The sequence below is a fragment of the Erythrolamprus reginae genome, chromosome 2, assembly GCF_031021105.1.
Source record: "Erythrolamprus reginae isolate rEryReg1 chromosome 2, rEryReg1.hap1, whole genome shotgun sequence".
Taxonomy (NCBI): Eukaryota; Metazoa; Chordata; class Lepidosauria; order Squamata; family Dipsadidae; genus Erythrolamprus; species Erythrolamprus reginae.
In genome coordinates, this window is record NC_091951.1 from 214988031 (window position 1) to 215007164 (window position 19134).

At 45.8% G+C, this 19134-nt stretch overlaps 1 protein-coding gene across 5 annotated transcripts in view; it reads left to right on the forward strand.

The window, feature by feature from the left end:
- The first annotated feature begins 7283 nt into the window (after window positions 1–7283).
- SLC44A2 (solute carrier family 44 member 2 (CTL2 blood group)) overlaps window positions 7284–19134 on the forward strand; it is a 237509-nt gene continuing 225658 nt past the window's right edge. The window contains exon 1 of one of the 5 annotated variants that reach the window (XM_070741789.1): window positions 7284–7397. In XM_070741789.1, the coding sequence (XP_070597890.1) occupies window positions 7361–7397 (37 nt within the window). In that variant the 5' untranslated portion in view covers window positions 7284–7360. The remainder of the gene's footprint in view (window positions 7398–19134) is intronic. The other 4 variants (XM_070741790.1, XM_070741793.1, XM_070741791.1 and 1 more) reach the window with 4 other exon arrangements.

The following is a 19134-nucleotide window of genomic DNA, read 5'->3' on the forward strand; positions in this document are numbered from 1 at the left end:
TGCAAAGGGAGGCTCAAGCCACCGCCGGTTTGAGCCTCCCATTTCTCCACGCCGCTTTGCCCGGCCTATCATCCTGGCTCAAGCGGGCGGCACCGGACCTCTGTTGTGTTTTCAGCTGGGTGGGAGCAGGAGGACTTTCCTAACTCCCTCTTCCCAGTGCTTCGCCCAGGATGAAAGGCAGGGCGAAGCGGCGTGGAGCAAATGGAGGCTCAAGCCGCCGGCGGCTTGAGCTTCTCATTGCTCCACGCCGCTTTGCCCTGCCTGTCATCCTGGCTCAAGCGGGCGGCAGCGGACCTCCATTGTGTTTTCAGCTGGGGGGAAGGAGGACCTTCCTGACTCCTTCCTCCCAGCGCTTCGCCCAGGATGACAGGCAGGGCGAAGTGGCGTGGAGCAAATGGAGGCTCAAGCCGCCGCCGGCCGCAGACCTCTGTTGTATTTTCGGCTGGGGGGGCAGGAGGACCTTCCTGACTCCTTTCCCCCAGCACTTCACCCAGGATAGCACGTACAGCGAAGGGGCGGGCAGGACTGGTAGGTTCAAGCCTCCTTCAGCGGTGGCGTCCTGGCTTTCGGGTTTCTGAGTTTTGGGCTTGCACGCATTAATCGCTTTTCCATTGATTCCTATGGGAAACAACATTTCGTCTTACGAACTTTTCACCTTACGAACCTCCTCCCAGAACCAATTAAGTTCGTAAGACAAGGTATCACTGTATTTGGTGCTTTTTCTTTTAAAGAAATTCTGAGGAAGAAAAGCTCTGGTGTATATTATATTAATCTTTTACTTATTTCCTGGAGCCACTTGTGTACTTTATTCCAAAATCTTCTTGTTTCAGGACAAAGCCACCTCATGTGAAAGAAGGTGCCATGTGTTTTTTACATTGCCAACAGGTCAGATTTAAATTTGGATATATTTTTGCCAATCTTGAGGAGCTAAATATCATCTATTACACATTTTATAGTTATTATTATTATTATTATTATTATTATTATTATTATTATTATTATTATTTATTAGATTTGTATGCTGCCCCTCTCCGTAGACTCGTTGTATTCTCTTTGTATGATACTGATTTAGATAGCTTCACATTCTTATTCCATACTTGTTCCCAATCTGCCAAGTGGATATTATGTCCTATGTTCTGGGCCCGTGCAACCATGGATTCCTTAACCACTTCTTTAATTCTATGGTAGAATTAAATAGAGTTTATCTAAGGTTCTTAATTCCAATTCAATTGTTTTCTTTCATATCTGTCTTATATCTAGATTCCATTTGGGAATATGGCCACCAATCAACAGTTATATATTGTTCACATAATTCTTCTCTACTTTTGAGTTTTCCATTCCTGTCTAATATTTCCTTGCATCTTACAAGGAAATTTTCTTTCTATCAATTGCATTCAGATAAATAAGCCAATATTCGGGTTCGGGTTCCGGAGGCCGCCGAGAAGCGCCCGGCTGTTTCAGAAGGTTACAGCCGGGCGGCGCCACTCAGCGGAGCACCGTTTTTGCGATTGGCGGTGGCATTTTCGGCCGATCTGGAGCCTGGGAAGGAGGTGGGGAATTCCAATAGGGAATTCCATGGGCGGACCTTTGAAGTCACGAAGACATCCTTCCTGGAGGCCACGTTTCGGCCGGGTTTGGGTTCGGGAGAACGCCGAGAAGCCCCCCTGCTGTTTAAGAAGGTGACAGGTGGGCGGCGCCGCTTCTCGGCAGCCTCCCGAACCCGAACCTGAAAAGTTCGGGTTCGGGAGAATGTCAAGAAGCCCCCTGGCTGTTTTAAAAGGTGACAGCCGGGCGGCGGCGCCCAGCAGAGTGCCATTTTGGCATTTCCCCCCCCCTTGCACGCATTAATCGCTTTTACATTGTTTCCAATGGGAAACATTGTTTCATGTTACGAACTTTTTGCCTTATTAACCTCCTTCCGGAACCAATTAGGTTCGTAAGACGAGGTATTACTGTATTACATAAGTGGTATTACACACCCGTCGCAAAATTTTTGGCAAAAAGTTCAAGAGGATATTAATAGGATATTAAATATAAGATGGATAATTACTAAGGAAATGGCAGTATTACTTAAAAGTAATGAGAGGGAGAATTCAGAGAATGCAGCGATAGAAAGCCCTCAGGCGGTAATACTCTTGGGTTGGAAGGACGCAACAAAATGGACAATGCAAAATTGGTACCGGTACATAGTGGACCACATTCAATTCAATTCAATTTATTAGATTTATTTATTTATTGTTAGAGTTGAAAGGGACCATGAAGACCATCGAATTCAACCCCCTGCCCAAGCAGGAACCCTATAGTACATCAGTCAAGTGGCAGTTCAATCATCTCTTTAAAATGTCCAGAGTGTTTGAGTTCAAAACATCCGCTGGTAGTTTGTTCCATTGGTTGATCGCTCTGACCGTCAGGAAGTTCCTCCTTATCTCCATGTTGAATCTCTCCTTGGTCAGCTTCCAGACGTTGTTCTTCGTTCGGCCCTCTTGTGCCCTGAAGAATAAAGTGATCCCTTCCTCTCTGTGACACCCCCTTGTATACTTGTAGACTACTATCATGTCCGCTCTGGCCCTCCTTTTCTCTAGGCTATCCATGCCCAGTTCCCTCAGTCTCTCTTCGTAAGTCTTGGTTTCCAATCCCTTAATAATCTTGGTTGCTCTTTTTTGCACCTTCTTCAGAGTTTCAATGTTTCTTTTGAAGTGTGGTGAACAGAACTGAATACAGTACTCGAGGTGTAGTCGGACCAGGGTGTAGTAGAGTGGTATTAAGACTTCCCTGGTCTTGGAGTGTATTCCCCTGTTGATGCAGCTTAGGATTGTATTGGCTTTTTTAGCTGCTGCTGCACATTGTTGGCTCATGTCTGCGGAGAGGGGCGGCATACAAATCCAATAAATTATTATAAATTATTATTATTATTTTTAGTTGATTGTCTGCCAAGACTCTGAGGTCTCTTTCGCAGTCGCTACTGCTAAGAGGGGTTTCTCCCAGGTTGTATGTGTGTCCAGGGTTTTTTCTGCCTAGGTGAAGGACTTTGCTCTTGTCGATGTTAAACATCATTTTGTTGGTGTGGGCCCACTGTGTTAGTCTGTCTAGGTCTTTCTGTAATTTGAGCCTGTCTTCTAGGGTATTGGCTACCCCCACCAGCTTGGTGTCGTCTGTGAATTTGATCAGTTGCCCTTATATTCCCTCATCCAAGTCGTTGATGAAAATGTTGAAGAGCACAGGGCCCAGGACTGAACCCTGTGGTAACCCACTGCCTACGTTCTTCCATGTGGATTCGGAACCGCTGAGGACAACTCGTTGGGTGCGGTTGGTCAGCCAGCTATTGATCCATCTGCATGTGTTGTAGTCTACTCCGCTTTTTTCTAAGTTGTTGATTAGGAGATAGTGGTCGACTTTGTCGAAAGCTTTGCTGAAGTCTAAATATATGAGGTCCACCGTGTTGCGCTGGTCTACTGATTTGGTTATGGTGTTGAAATAGGATATGAAATTGGTTTGACATGATTTTTTTCTGACAAACCCATGTTGGCTGTTGGATATTATCTTGTTTGTTTTCAGGTAGTGGCAAAGCTGTTTTTTTTATTATTTTCTCCAGTATTTTTCCAGGTATTGAAGTCAGGCTAATAGGTCTGTAGATGCTTGGATCCGTCTTTTTCCCTTTTTTGTGGATGGGAACTACATCCGCTCGTTTCCAGTATTCTGGTAGGTCTCCAGTGGCCCAAGACTTTGGGTAGATGAGGAGAAGAGGTTCTGCTATGGTGTCGTTAATTTTTGTCGTTAATTTTAATTGCAAGGTGCTGTTCTTATGTTTTGCTTGCAGGTTCTGGCGACGGGACCCGGAGAAGGCCTACTCTGTGGGACCTAACCGGTCACTGGGATTCGTGCGGCAGAAGCGGTCTCTGAAATATTCTGGTCTGATGCCATGAAGGGTTTTATATGTCATAACCAACACTTTGAATTGTGACCGGAAACTGATCGGCAATCAATGCAGACTGCGGAGTGTTGGTGTAACATGGGCATACCTAGGGAAGCCCATGATTGCTCTCGCAGCTGCATTCTGCACGATTTGAAGTTTCCGAACACTTTTCAAAGGTAGCCCCATGTAGAGAGTGTTGCAGTAATCGAACCTCAAGGTGTTAAGGGCATGAGCGACTGTGAGCAATGACCCCCTGTCCAAATAGGGCCGCAACTGGTGCACCAGGCGAACCTGGGCAAACGCCCTCCTCACCACAGCAGAGAGATGGTGTTCCAATGTTAGCTGTGGATCGAGGAGGACACCCAAGTTGCGAACCCTCTCTGAGGGGGTCAATAATTCCCCCCACCAGGGTAATGGACGGACAGATGGAATTGTCCTTGGGAGGTAAAACCCACAGCCACTCCGTCTTGTCTGGAGTGAGTTTGAGCTTGTTGACACCCATCCAGACCCCAACAGCCTCCAGGCACCGGCACATCACTTCCACTGCTTCGTTGACTGGACATGGGGTGGAGATGTATAACTGGGTATCATCAGCATATTGATGATACCTCACCCCATGCCCTTGGATGATCTCACCCAGCGGTTTCATGTAGATATTAAATAGCAGGGGGGAGAAGACCGACCCCTGAGACACCCCACACGGAAGAGACCTAGAGATTGACCTCTGACCCCCCACTAACACCGACTGCGACCGACCGGAGAGGTAGGAGGAGAATTTGAGATTATGGATAAAAGGATTAATTTGAATAATGAAACTGATTTGCGACAACTGATGGGACGATGGGACAAGGTAAGATGATATATGGCGAGTAGAATCCGAGACCAAGCTATAAGAAACAAGTTGGAATCACTTTATAATATGTAAATAAATATTTCCCTTTTGGGTTAAAATAGTTTATACAAGAAACACCCCCAATTGGTGGTTTTATATTATAAAATCAATAAAAATATTTTTTTTAAAAAGACACAAAAGACCAATCTCAACATACATAACAATCCAAAAGAACATGCTCAACCCGCCAGTGATTTTGCAGCAATTACTGCCTCAATGCTGCGTGGCATGGAAGCTATCAACCTGTGGCATTGTTGAGGTGTTATGGAAGACCAGGATACTTTAATAGCAGCCTTCATCTCTTCTGCATTGTTTGGTCTCAGGTTTCTCATCTTTCTCTTGGCAATGTCCCATAGATTCTCTATGGAGTTTCAGGTCAGGCAAATTTGCTGGCCAATCAAGCACAGTAATGCTATGATCATTGAACCAGGTTTTGGTGCTTTTGGCAGTGTGGGCAGGTGTCAAATCTTGCTGGAAAATGAAGTCAGCATCCCCATAAAGCTCTTCTGTGGAAGGAAGCATGACATGCTCCTGAAGCACAGCGGACCAACACCAGCAGATGACATGGCTCCCCAAATCACCAGACTTGTGGAAGCTTCACACTGAACTTCAAGCATCTTGCATTCCATTCTTCCTCCATACTCTGGGTCTTTGATTTCCAAATGAGATGAAAAAGTTGCTCTCATCCAGAAAAGAGGACTTTGAACCACTGAGCAAAAGACCAAGTCTGTTTTTCTTTAGCCCACGTAAGATGCTCCTGACATTGTTTGTTGTTCAGGATCAGCTTGACAAGAGCAATACGACATTTGAAGCCCATATTCAGTATCAGTCTTCTGTGGTGGCTCTTGATGTATTGACTCCAGCCTCAGTCTACTCCTTGTGAAAGTCCCCAACACTTTTGAATTACCTTTTCCTGATAATCCTCTCCAGGCTGCGGTCATCCCTGCTTGTGCACCTTTCTCCCCCACGCTTTCCCTTTCCATATAATTTTTTATTAATGTGCTTTGATACAGCACTTTGGGAACATCCAACTTCGTTTGCAATTACCTTTTGAGGCTTTCCCCCTAATGGAAGGTGTGAATGATGATTTTCTGCACAACTGTCAGGTCAACAGTCTTTTCCATGATTGTGATTTCTACTGAACCAGACTGAGAGACCTTTTAAAGGCTCGGGGAAACCTTTGCAGGTGTTATGGCTTAATTAGCTGATTAGAGTAGGATTATTATTATTATTTTAATTAGATTTGTATGCTGCCCCTCTCCGAAGACTCGTGGCAGCTCACAACAGTAATACAAAAACAATATAACAGTGAGACAAATCTAATATTAAAATAAAACATATCTAATACCCCAACAATTTAAAACCATACCACACATACATACCAAACATAAAATATAAACGCCTGGGGGAGGATGTCTCAGTTCCCCCATGCCTGTCGATAAAGGTGGGTCTTGAGTAATTTGCGAAAGACAAGGAGGGTGGGGGCCGTTCTAATCTCTGGGGGGAGTTGATTCCAGAGGGCCGGGGCCACCACAGAGAAGGCTCTTCCCCTGGGGCCCGGCAAATGACATTGTTTGGTCGACGGGACCCAGAGAAGGCCAACTCTGTGGGACCTTATCGGCCGCTGGGATTCGTGCGGTAGAAGGCGGTTCCGGATGTATTCTGGTCCAATGGCATGTAGGGCTTTAAAGGTCATTACCAACACTTTGAATTGTGACCGGAAACCGATCGGCAGATTGTGGATTTGGGGTTTTCATGAGCTGTACCACATAATCATCATAATTATGATATATAATGGTTAATCTATCTTGCTTTGCATATAATGAATCTCTCATATATTAGTTTCATCTTTTCAGTTGCATTACTGAAATAAATGAACTTTTGCACAATATTCTAATTTTTTGAGTTTCGCCTGTAGGTGTAACTAGGTGAAAAAAAGGAAAGAACTAGTGGCAGGCTGCTCTGTTGACACCAGCAGTTAGCCCAAGAATAATCAAATTTGTTATTGAATTAACTCAATTTAACTCAGGATTCACACAACAGATCAAACAGAAACGCAGCTAAGCATTTTTAATTTAAGCTGTCTTGCCTAAGTATTAGTGAATATAGGAGCCCAGAAATACAGATGGAAACTCAAGTTAATTTCACCACAATTGCTGCTCTCTTGTTTTGAAAGCTACATGCCGTGGAGGAGAGAGGTGGGGTAATTTATTTCCGTGACCGAAATTTTTTGGGTTGCATTTGGGTGAGAAAATCGAGCGTCCAAGGCTCTCTTTGAAAAAAGACTGGAGTAGAAGACTAAACCAGGACTCTCACGAAACCCTAAGGTTGTCTCTGTTCAAGCGTAGGCAGGCGCCAGCCAAGGAGCGTTGGACGAGCCGGCTCTTGGAAAGGCAGTTAACGCCTCTTCTTCCCCCACTTTCTGGTGGTTTGGTTAGTTCGGCCCCCCAAAAGAGAGAAGGCGCCTCATTGGGTGACTATTCAGCAGCTGACTGGGAAGGAGGGTGGAGAGAAAAGGGGAGAACGCGAGCAAGGGAATCTAGAAGGCGGATGGGATGGCGAGGGAAGAGGAGATTTACTACGGCAAGCACGGTAAGCCCCAATTGAGTGCATATGTTTCCCGGTTTCTTCTACTCTGGGAGAGGGACAGCAGCGAGTGGTCTTGGCCGGGTATGGATCTGGGAAGCAGCCTCCGCGGTGGGCTAGGTACCTGGTTTACGCTTAGCCTCGGGGCTAAAGGAAACAATCTTGATGATCTCGGGCTGACGCAGTCACTGGTTTCGCAGCCACAAAGCAGCTTTCCTCAGATCTGTCTTGACTCCCTAGGCAGATTCGGAAGATATTGCAAAGAATATAAAAAACACGCCTGACTTTTGCTTTACTTTAACCACTGGGAAAGGAGTAGCAGAGTAAAAGAATTGAACAAACCAAATAGGGTTACGATCAATGTAGAGGAAAGGCCTTCTGCTTTGGCCAGTTCGCATTCCTGAGACTAGGCTAAAATTGGAGTGGATCGTTTGGTTCAGCAAGTTGTAAAGCAATTCTGACATATACAACAACTGCTCAGAGTCACTGAGTTTTAAGTTTTAATTAAAGCTAAAGTACTGTACTTTTCTTATTTTGGCATATTCAACATTTTGTGTTCTGTCTACTTCAAAGGCCGTTTGTAACAATCCTGATACATCGACATACAATGAACGCCACGATCCCCTAGTATTAATAGTATTAATTCCTGAAGTAATAAAACCAACTTTTGCAAAATGCCCCAGTAAAAAAGCTCATCCCTACCAAGTGCTTCCTGGAACAGAATGGTCTTCGCCTCATGAATACCTGGGACTATTTTGAGGAAAAACTCCATAGTGCTATGTGTGTATATAGTGTAGCTGTTACATTTTAACTGGGACTTTTTTTCCCTGACTGTTGTGGTAATCAAATCTGTCACCGAAGTGGTAGGGGAAAAAAAGATTAATCAAATCAGGATTATGTGGTTATTACTGTTGATTTGTGTATTTGTGGGATCTTAAATATGATTGAAAGACACGAAACTAGGGCAGGGATTTGAAATATGTTGCAAATAAATACAGTGATCCCTCGATTTTCGCGATCTCGTTCTTCGCGAAACGCTATATCGTGATTTTTCCACCCGATGATGTCACTCTCTTCCTTCCTTTCTCATCTTTCTTTCTCTCTTTCTCTATCTTGCTTCTTCCTCTCTCACACTCTCTTCCTCCCTCTCTCATCTCTTTCCTTCTCTCTCTCTCTCTATCTCTCCCCCTCTTGCTGGCGGGCGGCGGGCGGGCGAGCGGGGGCATCAGCGAGGAAGACCCAGGGAAGGTTCCTTCGGCCGCCCAGCAGCTGATCTGCTCGGTAGCGCAGCAGCAGCGAGGAGCCGAATCGGGGTTTCCCCTTTGCGTGGGTGGCGGGGAAACCCCGATCTTCGTCTGCTCGCTGCTGCTGCGCTACCGAGCAGATCAGCTGCTGGGCGGCCGCAGCAGCAGCGAGCAGACAAAGTTCAGGGTTTCCCCGCCGCCCACGCAAAGGGGAAACCCCGATCTTCGTCTGCTCGCTGCTGCTGCGCTACCGAGCAGATCAGCTGCTGGGCGGCCGAAGGAACCTTCCCTGGGTCTTCCCCGCCGCCCACGCAAACTCCACCATCTGCGCATGCGCAGCCATGAAAAAAAGGGCGCGCATGCGCAGATGGTGTTTTTACTTCCACAACCCTACATCGCGAAAAATCGATTATCGCAAGGGGTCTTGGAACGGAACCCTCGCGATAATCGAGGGATCACTGTATTTAAGCTTAAACCACTGGTCATCAACAAGGGGGTGAAAAGAAACGGGAAGGAAGGGACAGCTACAGCTCTGGAATATGGGACTGACTTTCTCAACATCATCAAGCCACCGTCAAATAAGCTTAAATTATTTTATAATAATTACACTCTTTAATAATTTTGTTACAATTAAACAACCTTTAAAGATTTTGTTATGATTAAGCATTTACAATTTTGTTATATTTAAATAAGCATTTATAATTTTGCTTTATTAAATAGGTGCATTTCATTGTAGGGTCATTTCATATCAAGTGATCCAAATATGAATATTTTTTTACCCAGTGTCTTTAGATTTTTAAATTTTTTTTATGAAGTACTACTTTAGTTAACTACAAATTAAAAGTTTCAATTTTTTTTCATCAGTTAAATTTTTACAGACTACTAAAGTTTTGAAAAAGCGCAAATTTTGGCCTGGTATGGCTTTACATTTTTATCTTATCTCAGGCTGGAATTAAGATAAATTGGTGGAAGAGGCTTCATTTTTCTCATTTTTCTCATTTTTCATTTGATATATCACAAGACTATGTTCTTTATATTTTGTTTTGGAGAAATCAAATTAAAAATTTTGATGTACAATTGTGAAAAACGTATGTTTTAAAATTGTGGAAAAATTCATGTGTGTTACTTGTGTTCTTGGTTATATTTGTACAGGGATCCAACTTGGGACCTTTTTTTAAAGACTTGAATTATCTGATTTTATGTTTGTGTGAGTTTCTTCCTTTTTTCTTTTCAAATTAAAAGTTACTGAATTCAACATTTATATGCAACAATAAAGAAACACAAAAAACAAATACTGTGCCAGAATACTTGGGGTTTTGCTGGATTCACTTGTCCACAGTTCGGCGGAGTCGCTTGCTGCAGCCTGGAATACGGCTGCGACGGAGGCTCTAGACCGAATTGCACCTTTGCAACTTCTCTCTGGCAATAGACCCTGGAGGTCTCCTTGGTTTACCGAGGAGCTTCGGGGAATGAAACACCATAAGAGAACTCTAGAGAAGCATTGGAGAAAGACCAGATCCGAATTTGACCGAACACCTGTAAAAGCTCATATTGAGATTTACAAAAGTGGCAATCAGGACGACAAGGCGTGCATACAATGTCGGCCTGATTGCGTCTGCAGAATCTTGCCTGGCCACCCTGTTTAGGGTGACTCGCTCCCTTCTTAATCGGGGGAGTTGGGGAACCCTTGCAGGGTAGGGCCAAGGCTTTTAATAAATTTTTTGCAGACAAAATCGCCCAGATCCAGACTGACCTTGACTCCAATTGGAGTGCAGAGTCGACTGACAACGAGTCAGTCGAGGTGACAGGGGCCCATCTTAGTCCATCTGTTTGGAGCGAGTTTGACCTAGTGAAACCTGATGAAGTGGACAAGGCCATTGGAGCTGTGAGTTTCGCCACCTGTTTGTTGGACCTGTGTCCCTCCTGGCTGGTCTCGGCCAGCAGGGAGGTGACATGGAGCTGGGTCCAGGAGATTACCAAAGCTTCTCGGAGGGAAGGGTCCTTTCCGGCTCTGTACAAGGAGGCACTTGTGCGCCCCCTCCTCAAGAAGCCATCCCTGGACCCAGCCATATTTAATAACTATCATCCTGTCTCCAACCTTCCCTTTATGGGGAAGGTTGTTGAGAAGGTGGTGCCGCTCCAGCTCCAGCGGTCCTTGGAAGAAGCTGATTATCTAGGCCCTCGGCAGTCAAAATTCAAACCCAGCTACAGCATGGAAACTGCTTTGGTCGTGCTGATGGATGATCTCTGGCGGGCCCAGGACAGGGGTTTATCCACTGTCCTGGTGCTTCTTGGTCTCTCAGCGGCTTTCAATACCATTAATCATGGTATCCTTCTGTGCCGATTGTAGGGTTTGGGAGTGGGAGGCACCATTTTGTGGCAGTTCTCCTCCTACCTCTCCGGTTGGTCGCAGTCGGTGTTAGTGGGGGGGCAGAGGTTGACTCCTAGGTCCCTACCTTGTGGGGTTCCTCAGGGGTCAGTTCTCTCCCCTCTGCTGTTTAGATTAGATTAGATTTATTGGATTTATATGCCGCCCCTCTCGGCAGACTCGGGGCGGCTCACAACAATGGTGAAGAACAGTACATAGTAATAAATCTAATACAGTAATACCTCGTCTTACGAACTTAATTGGTGCCGGGAGGACGTTCGTAAGGTGAAAAGTTCGTAAGACGAAACAATGTTTCCCATAGGAATCAATGGAAAAGCGATTAATGCATGCAAGCCCAAAATTCACCCCTTTTGCCTCATTACCGCCGGCATTCGGATTTTGTTCGGGGGTGGGTGCAGGGGGGGAGACGGGGGGAGACAGTACAGGCTGCCCGGAGGGAGCCTCGTGAGTGGATTAACCGAAAAGTGGATAAACCAACAGTTACTGTCCGGCTTGCAATGACTGGAAGAGAAGGGAGGGAAACGCACGGGCGGTTTGTACGTGCGTCTTCTCTGATTTTTTGTGTCTGGGAGGCCCCACTGGGGTTCTAGGATCGTCTTGCGGGAGTCCGGTAGCGGTTGAGGAAAGGTTGGGGAAGCCCTTGCCGGATTCGCGCTGCGCCACCACCCCTATCTGTAACTTCAGGCAGAAACCTTTCTCTCTCTCTCCTTCCTTCCTCCTTCCTTCCCACTCTCCCTCCTGGCCTCCCTCCTCCTCCTCCTCCTGTATTCCGCCTCCCTCCCAGCCTCCGGGCCACATTCGCCTTCCTCCGCCACCACCGGCGCCCAGCTCCTCCTCCTCTTCTTGCTTCTTTAGAAGATGACAGCCGGCCAGCGGCGCGGAGGCTGGGGATGGTGTGCGTGTGTGGAAAGGGTCAGCGGTCTTCTCGGTGGCCTCCCAAACGCCGAACCCGGAAGTTCGGGTTTGGCGTTCGGGCTCAGGAGGACGCTGAGAAACCCCCCCGGCTGTTTCAAAAACCAACAGCTGGGCGGCGGGGCTTCTCGGAGGCGGCGGCGGCAGGTTCGTAAGACAGAAAACGTTTGTAAGAAGAGGCAAAAAATTTCTGAACCCCGGGTTCGTATCTCGGGTTGTTCGTATGGCGGGGCGTTCATATCATGAGAGAAGGCTCTTCCCCTGGGTCCCACCAGACAACATTGTTTAGTGGATGGGACCCGGAGTAGGCCAACTCTTTGGAACCTAACCGGTCACTGGGATTTATGCGGCAGAAGGCGGTCTCGCAGATATACTGGTCATCGGAGAGGGGTGGCATACAAATCCAATTAAATAAATAAATAAATAAATAAATAAAATAAATAAATAAATCATCATAACACAACTTTCTCAGCATTTTCAACCTGAATGCATTGAACAAACCAAAAGAAAAAAGGTGATCATAGAAACATAGAAACATAGAAGTCTGACGGCAGAAAAAGACCTCATGGTCCATCTAGTCTGCCCTTATACTATTTTCTGTATTTTATCTTAGGATGGATATATGTTTATCCCAGGCATGTTTAAATTCAGTTACTGTGGATTTATCTACCACATCTGCTGGAAGTTTGTTCCAAGGATCTACTACTCTTTCAGTAAAATAATATTTTCTCATGTTGCTTTTGATCTTTCCCCCAACTAACTTCAGATTGTGTCCCCTTGTTCTTGTGTTCACTTTCCTATTAAAAACACTTCCCTCCTGGACCTTATTTAACCCTTTAATATATTTAAATGTTTCGATCATGTCCCCCCTTTTCCTTCTGTCCTCCAGACTATACAGATTGAGTTCATCATATCCTCAAGCTGAGGAATTTGTTCAGTTTCTTGCAGATAAAGTCATATGGGAGCTGTCAGTTCCTCCACCTGTATACTGGACCCATGTCCCTCCTGGTTGGTTTTGGCTAGCTGGGAGGTGGCATGAAGCTGGATCCAGGTTTTGATTAACACTTCCTTAAGTGAGGGATCATTTCCACAGCCATTGAAGGAAGCATCTCTGGATCCAACCGAATGGAAAAACTATAGGCCAGTCTCCAACGTGCCCTTTTTGGTAAGGTTGTTGAGAAGGTGGTGTCACTCCAGCTCCACCATCTTTGGATGAATCTGATTATCTGGACTCCTTTCAGTCTGGTTTCCATACTGGTCACAGCACAGAAACCGCTTTGGTTGCACTGATGGATGATTTCTGGCGGGCCCGCGATAGGGGACGTGTGGACTGTATTTAAAAAGGCCATCTTAAAAGCCACTGGACCGTATGTAAGGCAAATAACTAAAGGTAAAAGGAAGAAGAAACCACAATGGCTTAGTAATGATGTAAGGGCTATAGTCAATGAAAAAAAGTCTGCCTATAGGCGATATAAAGAATCTGGAAGTATAGCTGACAGAGAGGTGTATAAAATGAGACAGAAGGAGGCGCAAGAGATAATATATGCTGCTAAAGCCTCAAAAGAGGAAGAAATTGCCAAATCTGTGAAGAAGGGGGATAAAACCTTTTTCAGATGTATTAGTGATAGGAAGAAGAAAAACTGCAGCATCACAAAGCTTAGAACCGGAGATAATATATACATTGATGGGAATAAGGAGGTCGCTGACCATTTGAATAGCTACTGTACTTCTGTTCAGTTTTCTCAGAAGGCAGCTTACAATATAATACTATGGGTGGATATAGCATTGCTTCCAGCTGTAGGGATTCAGCTTCAGTGATCTCAGAGGCCAATGTCTTAGAAGAACTTGAACGATTAAAGACAAATAAGGCAATGGGTCCTGATGGCAGTCACCCCAGAGTTCTTAAAGAACTCAGATATGTGATTGCTACCCCCCTGACTGATTTGCTTAACCAATCCTTTTTAACAGGAGATGTTCCTGATGATTGGAGAATGGCCAGTATTGTGACTATCCACAAGAAGGGCAGTAGAGAAGAAGCTAGTAACTACAGGCCAGTTAGCTTGATATCAGTTATAGTTAAAATGATGGAGACTCTACTAAAAAATCAGGACCTAAAAACCAATAATTTATTGGACCCAAATCATCATGGCTTTACTGAGGGCAAATCATGTCAGACTAATCTCATTTATTTCTTTGACTATGTCACAAAGGTGTTGGATGAAGATGTTGCCGTGGATATTGCCTATCTGGACTTCAGTAAAGCCTTTGATATGGTTCCACATAAAGAGCTGATAGATACGTTAGTGAAGATTGGATTTAATCCTTGGATAATTCAGTGGATTTGCAGTTGGCTGAAGTGTAGATATCAGAGGGTTGTTGTTAATGGTGAGTATTCTGAGCAGAGCCTGGTTACAAGTGGTGTGGCACAAGGTCTGTTCTGGGTCCTATTCTTTTTAATACCTCTGTGATTGACATAGGGGAAGGTTTGGTAGGGAAGGTTTGCCTATTTGCCGATGATTAAAGGGTTCAATAAGGTTCAAGAGAGAAGTGTTTTTAATAGGAAAGTGAATACAAGAACAAGGGGGCACAATCTGAGGTTAGTTGGGGGAGAGATTAGAAGTAACGTGAGAAAATATTATTTTACTGAAAGAGTAGTAGACGCTTGGAACAAACTTTCAGCAGAGGTGGTTGGTAAATCCACAGTAACTCAGTTTAAACATGCCTGGGATAAACATATATCCATCCTAAGATAAAATACAGGGAAATAGTATAAGGGCAAACTAGATGTACCATGAGGTCTTTTTCTGCCGTCAGTCTTCTATGTTTCTATGACATTCCTCTATCCTGGTGCTCCTTGACCTCTCAGTGGCCTTCGATACCATCGACCATGGTATCCTTCTGCGATGGCTGGAAGGATTGGAAGTTGGAGGCATCATTTTACAGAGGTACTCCTCCTATCTCTCTGGTCATTTGCAGTCAGTGTTAGTGGTGGGGGCAGAGGTCCACCCCTCAGCCTCTCCTTTGTGGGGTGCTGCAGGGGGTCTGTCCTCTACCCACTACTATTTAACATTTACATGAAGCCGCTGTGTAAGATCATCCGACGGCATGAGTTTAGGTGTCATCAGTATGCATTTCCACCCCATGCCAATTCAGTGAAGCGCTTGACGTGATGTGCTGGTGCCTGGAAGCTGTTAGGGTTTGGATGGAAGCCAACAGGCTTAAGCTCAACCCAGACAAGACCGAATGGCTCTGGGCATTCCCTCCGAAGGACTGTTCCATCTGTCCATCCATTGTTCTGTGGAGGGAGGTTCTGACCCCCTCAGATAGAGTTCATAACTTGGGTGTCCTCCTGGATCCACAGCTAAATCTGGAACACCATCTTTCAGCTGTGGCCAGGGGGACCTTCGCCCAGGTTTGCCTGCTGTACCAGTTACAGCCCTATTTGGACCAGGAGGCCTTGTGCACAGTCACTCAGGCCCTCATTACCTCCTGTCTTCATTATTGCAATATGCTCTACATGGGGCTACCCTTGAAGAGTGTTCAGAGACTGAAGATAGTCTAGAATGCAGCCACGCGAGCTCTTACGGGTGTACCTCGGTATGCCCATATAACACCAGCACTCCGTGTGCTGCACTGGCTACCTATTAGTCTCCGGTCACAATTCAAGACGTTGGTTATCACCCATAAAGCCCTACATGGCTTAGGGCCTGACTATTTATGGGACCGTCTTCTGCCACATACCTCCGAGAAGCCTATTAGATCATACAGAATCTGCCTCCTCCAGGTCCCATTGATTAACAATATAGGTTAGCAGGACCTTGGGGGAGAGCCTTTTCTGTTGCCACCCTGGCTCTATGGAACCAACTCCCCCCACCCCCTGATGTTTGAACTGCTCCCACTCTACTGCTTTTGAAAAAGTTGTTAAAAACTGGCTTTGTCAACAGGCCTGGTGGCTGTGAAGTTAATATCAGACATGCCCGAATTATGTTTGTTTGATGTGTATGTTGTTTAAATGGGTTGTTAGAGTTATGGGGTTTTATTTATTATTGTTGTTTGACTTCTTTTTATTATTGTATTATTGTGTTGTTTTTTAATGTTGTAAGCCACCCTGAGTCCTACAGGATTGGGCGGCATAAAAGTCAAACAAATTAAATTAAATTGCATTTTCTAAATATAATCTCATCCTAATTATATGTTAAAAACAAGATTAAAAGCACCAATATTGTTAACACCTATTTATACATGTAACAAATTATTTTATTATATCACTAAACATGTCATTTATGAAGTGTTTAAGAAGAATAGTACAGTAGTTAAATCCTCAATAAAGTATGAACTAATCAAACAATTAAGAGTAAATTTTTAAACTGGCCTTTTATCATTAATTTGTCCCTTCTAGTGGGTGTAATGTAACTTTGTCCATAAGCGCTTACTAGCAATTTTGTGTCAAAGAGTATGTACAGTCTGTCATGGTGTTCAGCTCCACTGAGTTAATATCTGATTTTTGTTAACTTTTAAAATGTCTGGTTTTCTTGGATACACAAAGGATAGCACTGGACCGATCTTGACCAGCACTAGAAAGACCAAACTATATTGGTCTCTGAGATTCAGATACTGATATTCGACGCTTCCAGAACTTTTATGACTTTGAGAACTAACCAACCTAACCAACTTGGAGTTTGGCGCCCACTTGCTGCTGCTTTTGGTTCTTTACTTTTGCTTTTTACCCTTTAAGAACTATTAGCAAATTAATTACTTCTATGCTATTTTTGTCCATGTGTTATATATTTTATATTTACTGTTTTTTAATTAATTTTAGGGGTTAAATTATTCATGCTATGAGTGAATGGGACTATATTATTAGTGTTTTTAATTAATTAATTTTTAAATTAATTATTAGGGGTTTTTAGCAATGGATTTTTATAATTACGGGAATGAAATGAATGGGGGAGGATGGGAGAGGGATGGTGAATGGAATGGGGTGGGTGGGTGGGATCATAGTATGTATGAAATGAAGGGATACGATTTAAATGGAATTCTTGGCACACCTGACGCTGGAGAGGCAGGAGGGGAGGGGGCACCTATCTCTCGGGTGGCTGAGGGTCAAAATATTCTGGTCTTGCTGGGGAGAGGCAGATATGGTGGGGGCCATGGAGCTAGCCATTCCAGGGGAAGGAGGGATCGCTGCTTAGTAGCTTCCGGCTCCATGAGCTCAACCCAAGATACTGGTGATGAGTGTAATTCTGGCCCTGGACTCAGGCTGCTGCTACTCAATGCCAGGTCAGTGGTAAATAAAGCTCTCCTCATCCGGGACTTGATCCTGGATGAGGAGGCCGACCTGGCTTGTGTGACTGAGACCTGGCTGGGCCCGGAGGGAGGAGTTCCTCTCTCTGAAATTTGCCCAGCTGGGTTTTGGGTATGGCATAAGCCTCGACCCCAGGGAAGGGGGGGGGAATAGTGGCTATTATAGCCAGGGAGAGCTTTTGCCTGCGTAGGATCGTTGCTCCAGAGATTGCGGGTTGCGAGTCCCTCCTGGTGAAGTTGGACTTAGGGGTTCAGGTGGGCTTGTTATTCACGTACCTGCCTCCCAGCTGCGTGTCAACAACCCTGCCCGTGCTGCTTGAGGAGGTAGCCGGGCTGGCGGTGGGATTCCCCAGACTTATTGTCTTGAGGGACTTTAACCTATTGTCGCTTGCTGAAACCTCTGGACTAGCACAGGAATTCATGGCCACCATGACAGCCATGGACCTGACTCAAGTAGTACAGGGTCCAACTCATGAGGGGGAGCACGCACCCGACATGGTATTCCTCTCTGAGCAACTGAGTAATGATCCGAGACTAAGGGGCTTAGAAGTGTTGTCTTTGTCATGGTCAGATCATTTTCTACTGCGGCTTAACTTCCTGGCTCCAATCCTTCCCCACAGGGAGGCAGAACCGAGTGGGAGGTTCTGCCCCAGATGTCTGATGGATCCAGAGGGTTTTCAGAGGGCGCTTGGGGTTATCCCAGATACACTTGTCCACAGTTCGGCAGAGTCTCTTGCTGAGGCCTGGAACAAGGCTGCAGCGGAGGCTCTTGATCAGATTGCACCATTGTGACCTCTCCGCAGCACAAGACCCCGTAGAGCTCCATGTTTCATTGAGGAGCTCCGGGAGTTGAAACGCCAGAAGAGATGTCTGGAGGAGCGATGTAGGAAGAGTAAGTCTGAATCCGATCGAACACTTGTAAGAGCTTTTATTAAGACTTACAAAGTGGTGCTCAAGGCAGCAAGATGCGCGTATCATGCTGCATTGATTGCATCAGCGGAATCTCGCCTGGCCGCTCTGTTTCGGGTGACCCGCTCCCTTCTTAATCAGGGGGAAGTTGGAGAGCCCTTGCAGAGTAATGCTGAGGACTTAAATACATTTTTCGCTGATAAAATCGCTCGGATCCGGGCGGACCTCGATTCCGATTGGATAGCAGAGTCGACTGACCATGAGTCAGTCGAGGTGACTGGGGCCCGTACTTGTCCACCGGTCTGGGAAGAGTTTGATCTGGTGACACCTGATGAAGTGGACAAGGCCATTGGAGCTGTGAGTTCCGCCACCTGCCTACTGGATCCGTGTCCCTCCTGGCTGGTCTCGGCCAGCAGGGAGGTGACGCGGAGCTGGGTCCAGGAGATTATCAATGCTTCTTTGGGGAGGGGGTCCTTCCTGGCTCTGTACAAGGAGGCACTTGTGCACCACCTCCTCAAGAAGCCTTCCCTGGACCCAGCCGTACTTAATAACTATTGTCCAGTCTCCAACCTTCCCTTTATGGGGAAGGTTGTTGAGAAGGTGGTGGTGCTCCAGCTCCAGCGGTCCTTGGAAGAAGCCGATTATCAAAGTCCTCAGGAGTCAGGTTTCAGACCCGGTTACCGCACAGAAACTGCTTTGGTCATGTTGATGGATGATCTTTGGCGGGCCCGGGACAAGGGTTTATCCTCTGTCCTGGTGCTTCTTGACCTCTCAGCGGCTTTTGATACCATCGACCATGGTATCCTTCTGTGCCGGCTGGAGGGTTTGGGAGTGGGAGGCACTGTTCTTCAGTGGTTCTCCTCCTACCTCTCTGGCCAGTCGCAGTCAGTGTTAGTGGGGGGTCAGAGGTCGACCTCGAGGTCTCTCCCTTGTGGGGTGCCTCAGGGGTCAGTCCTCTCCCCCCTGCTATTCAATATCTACATGA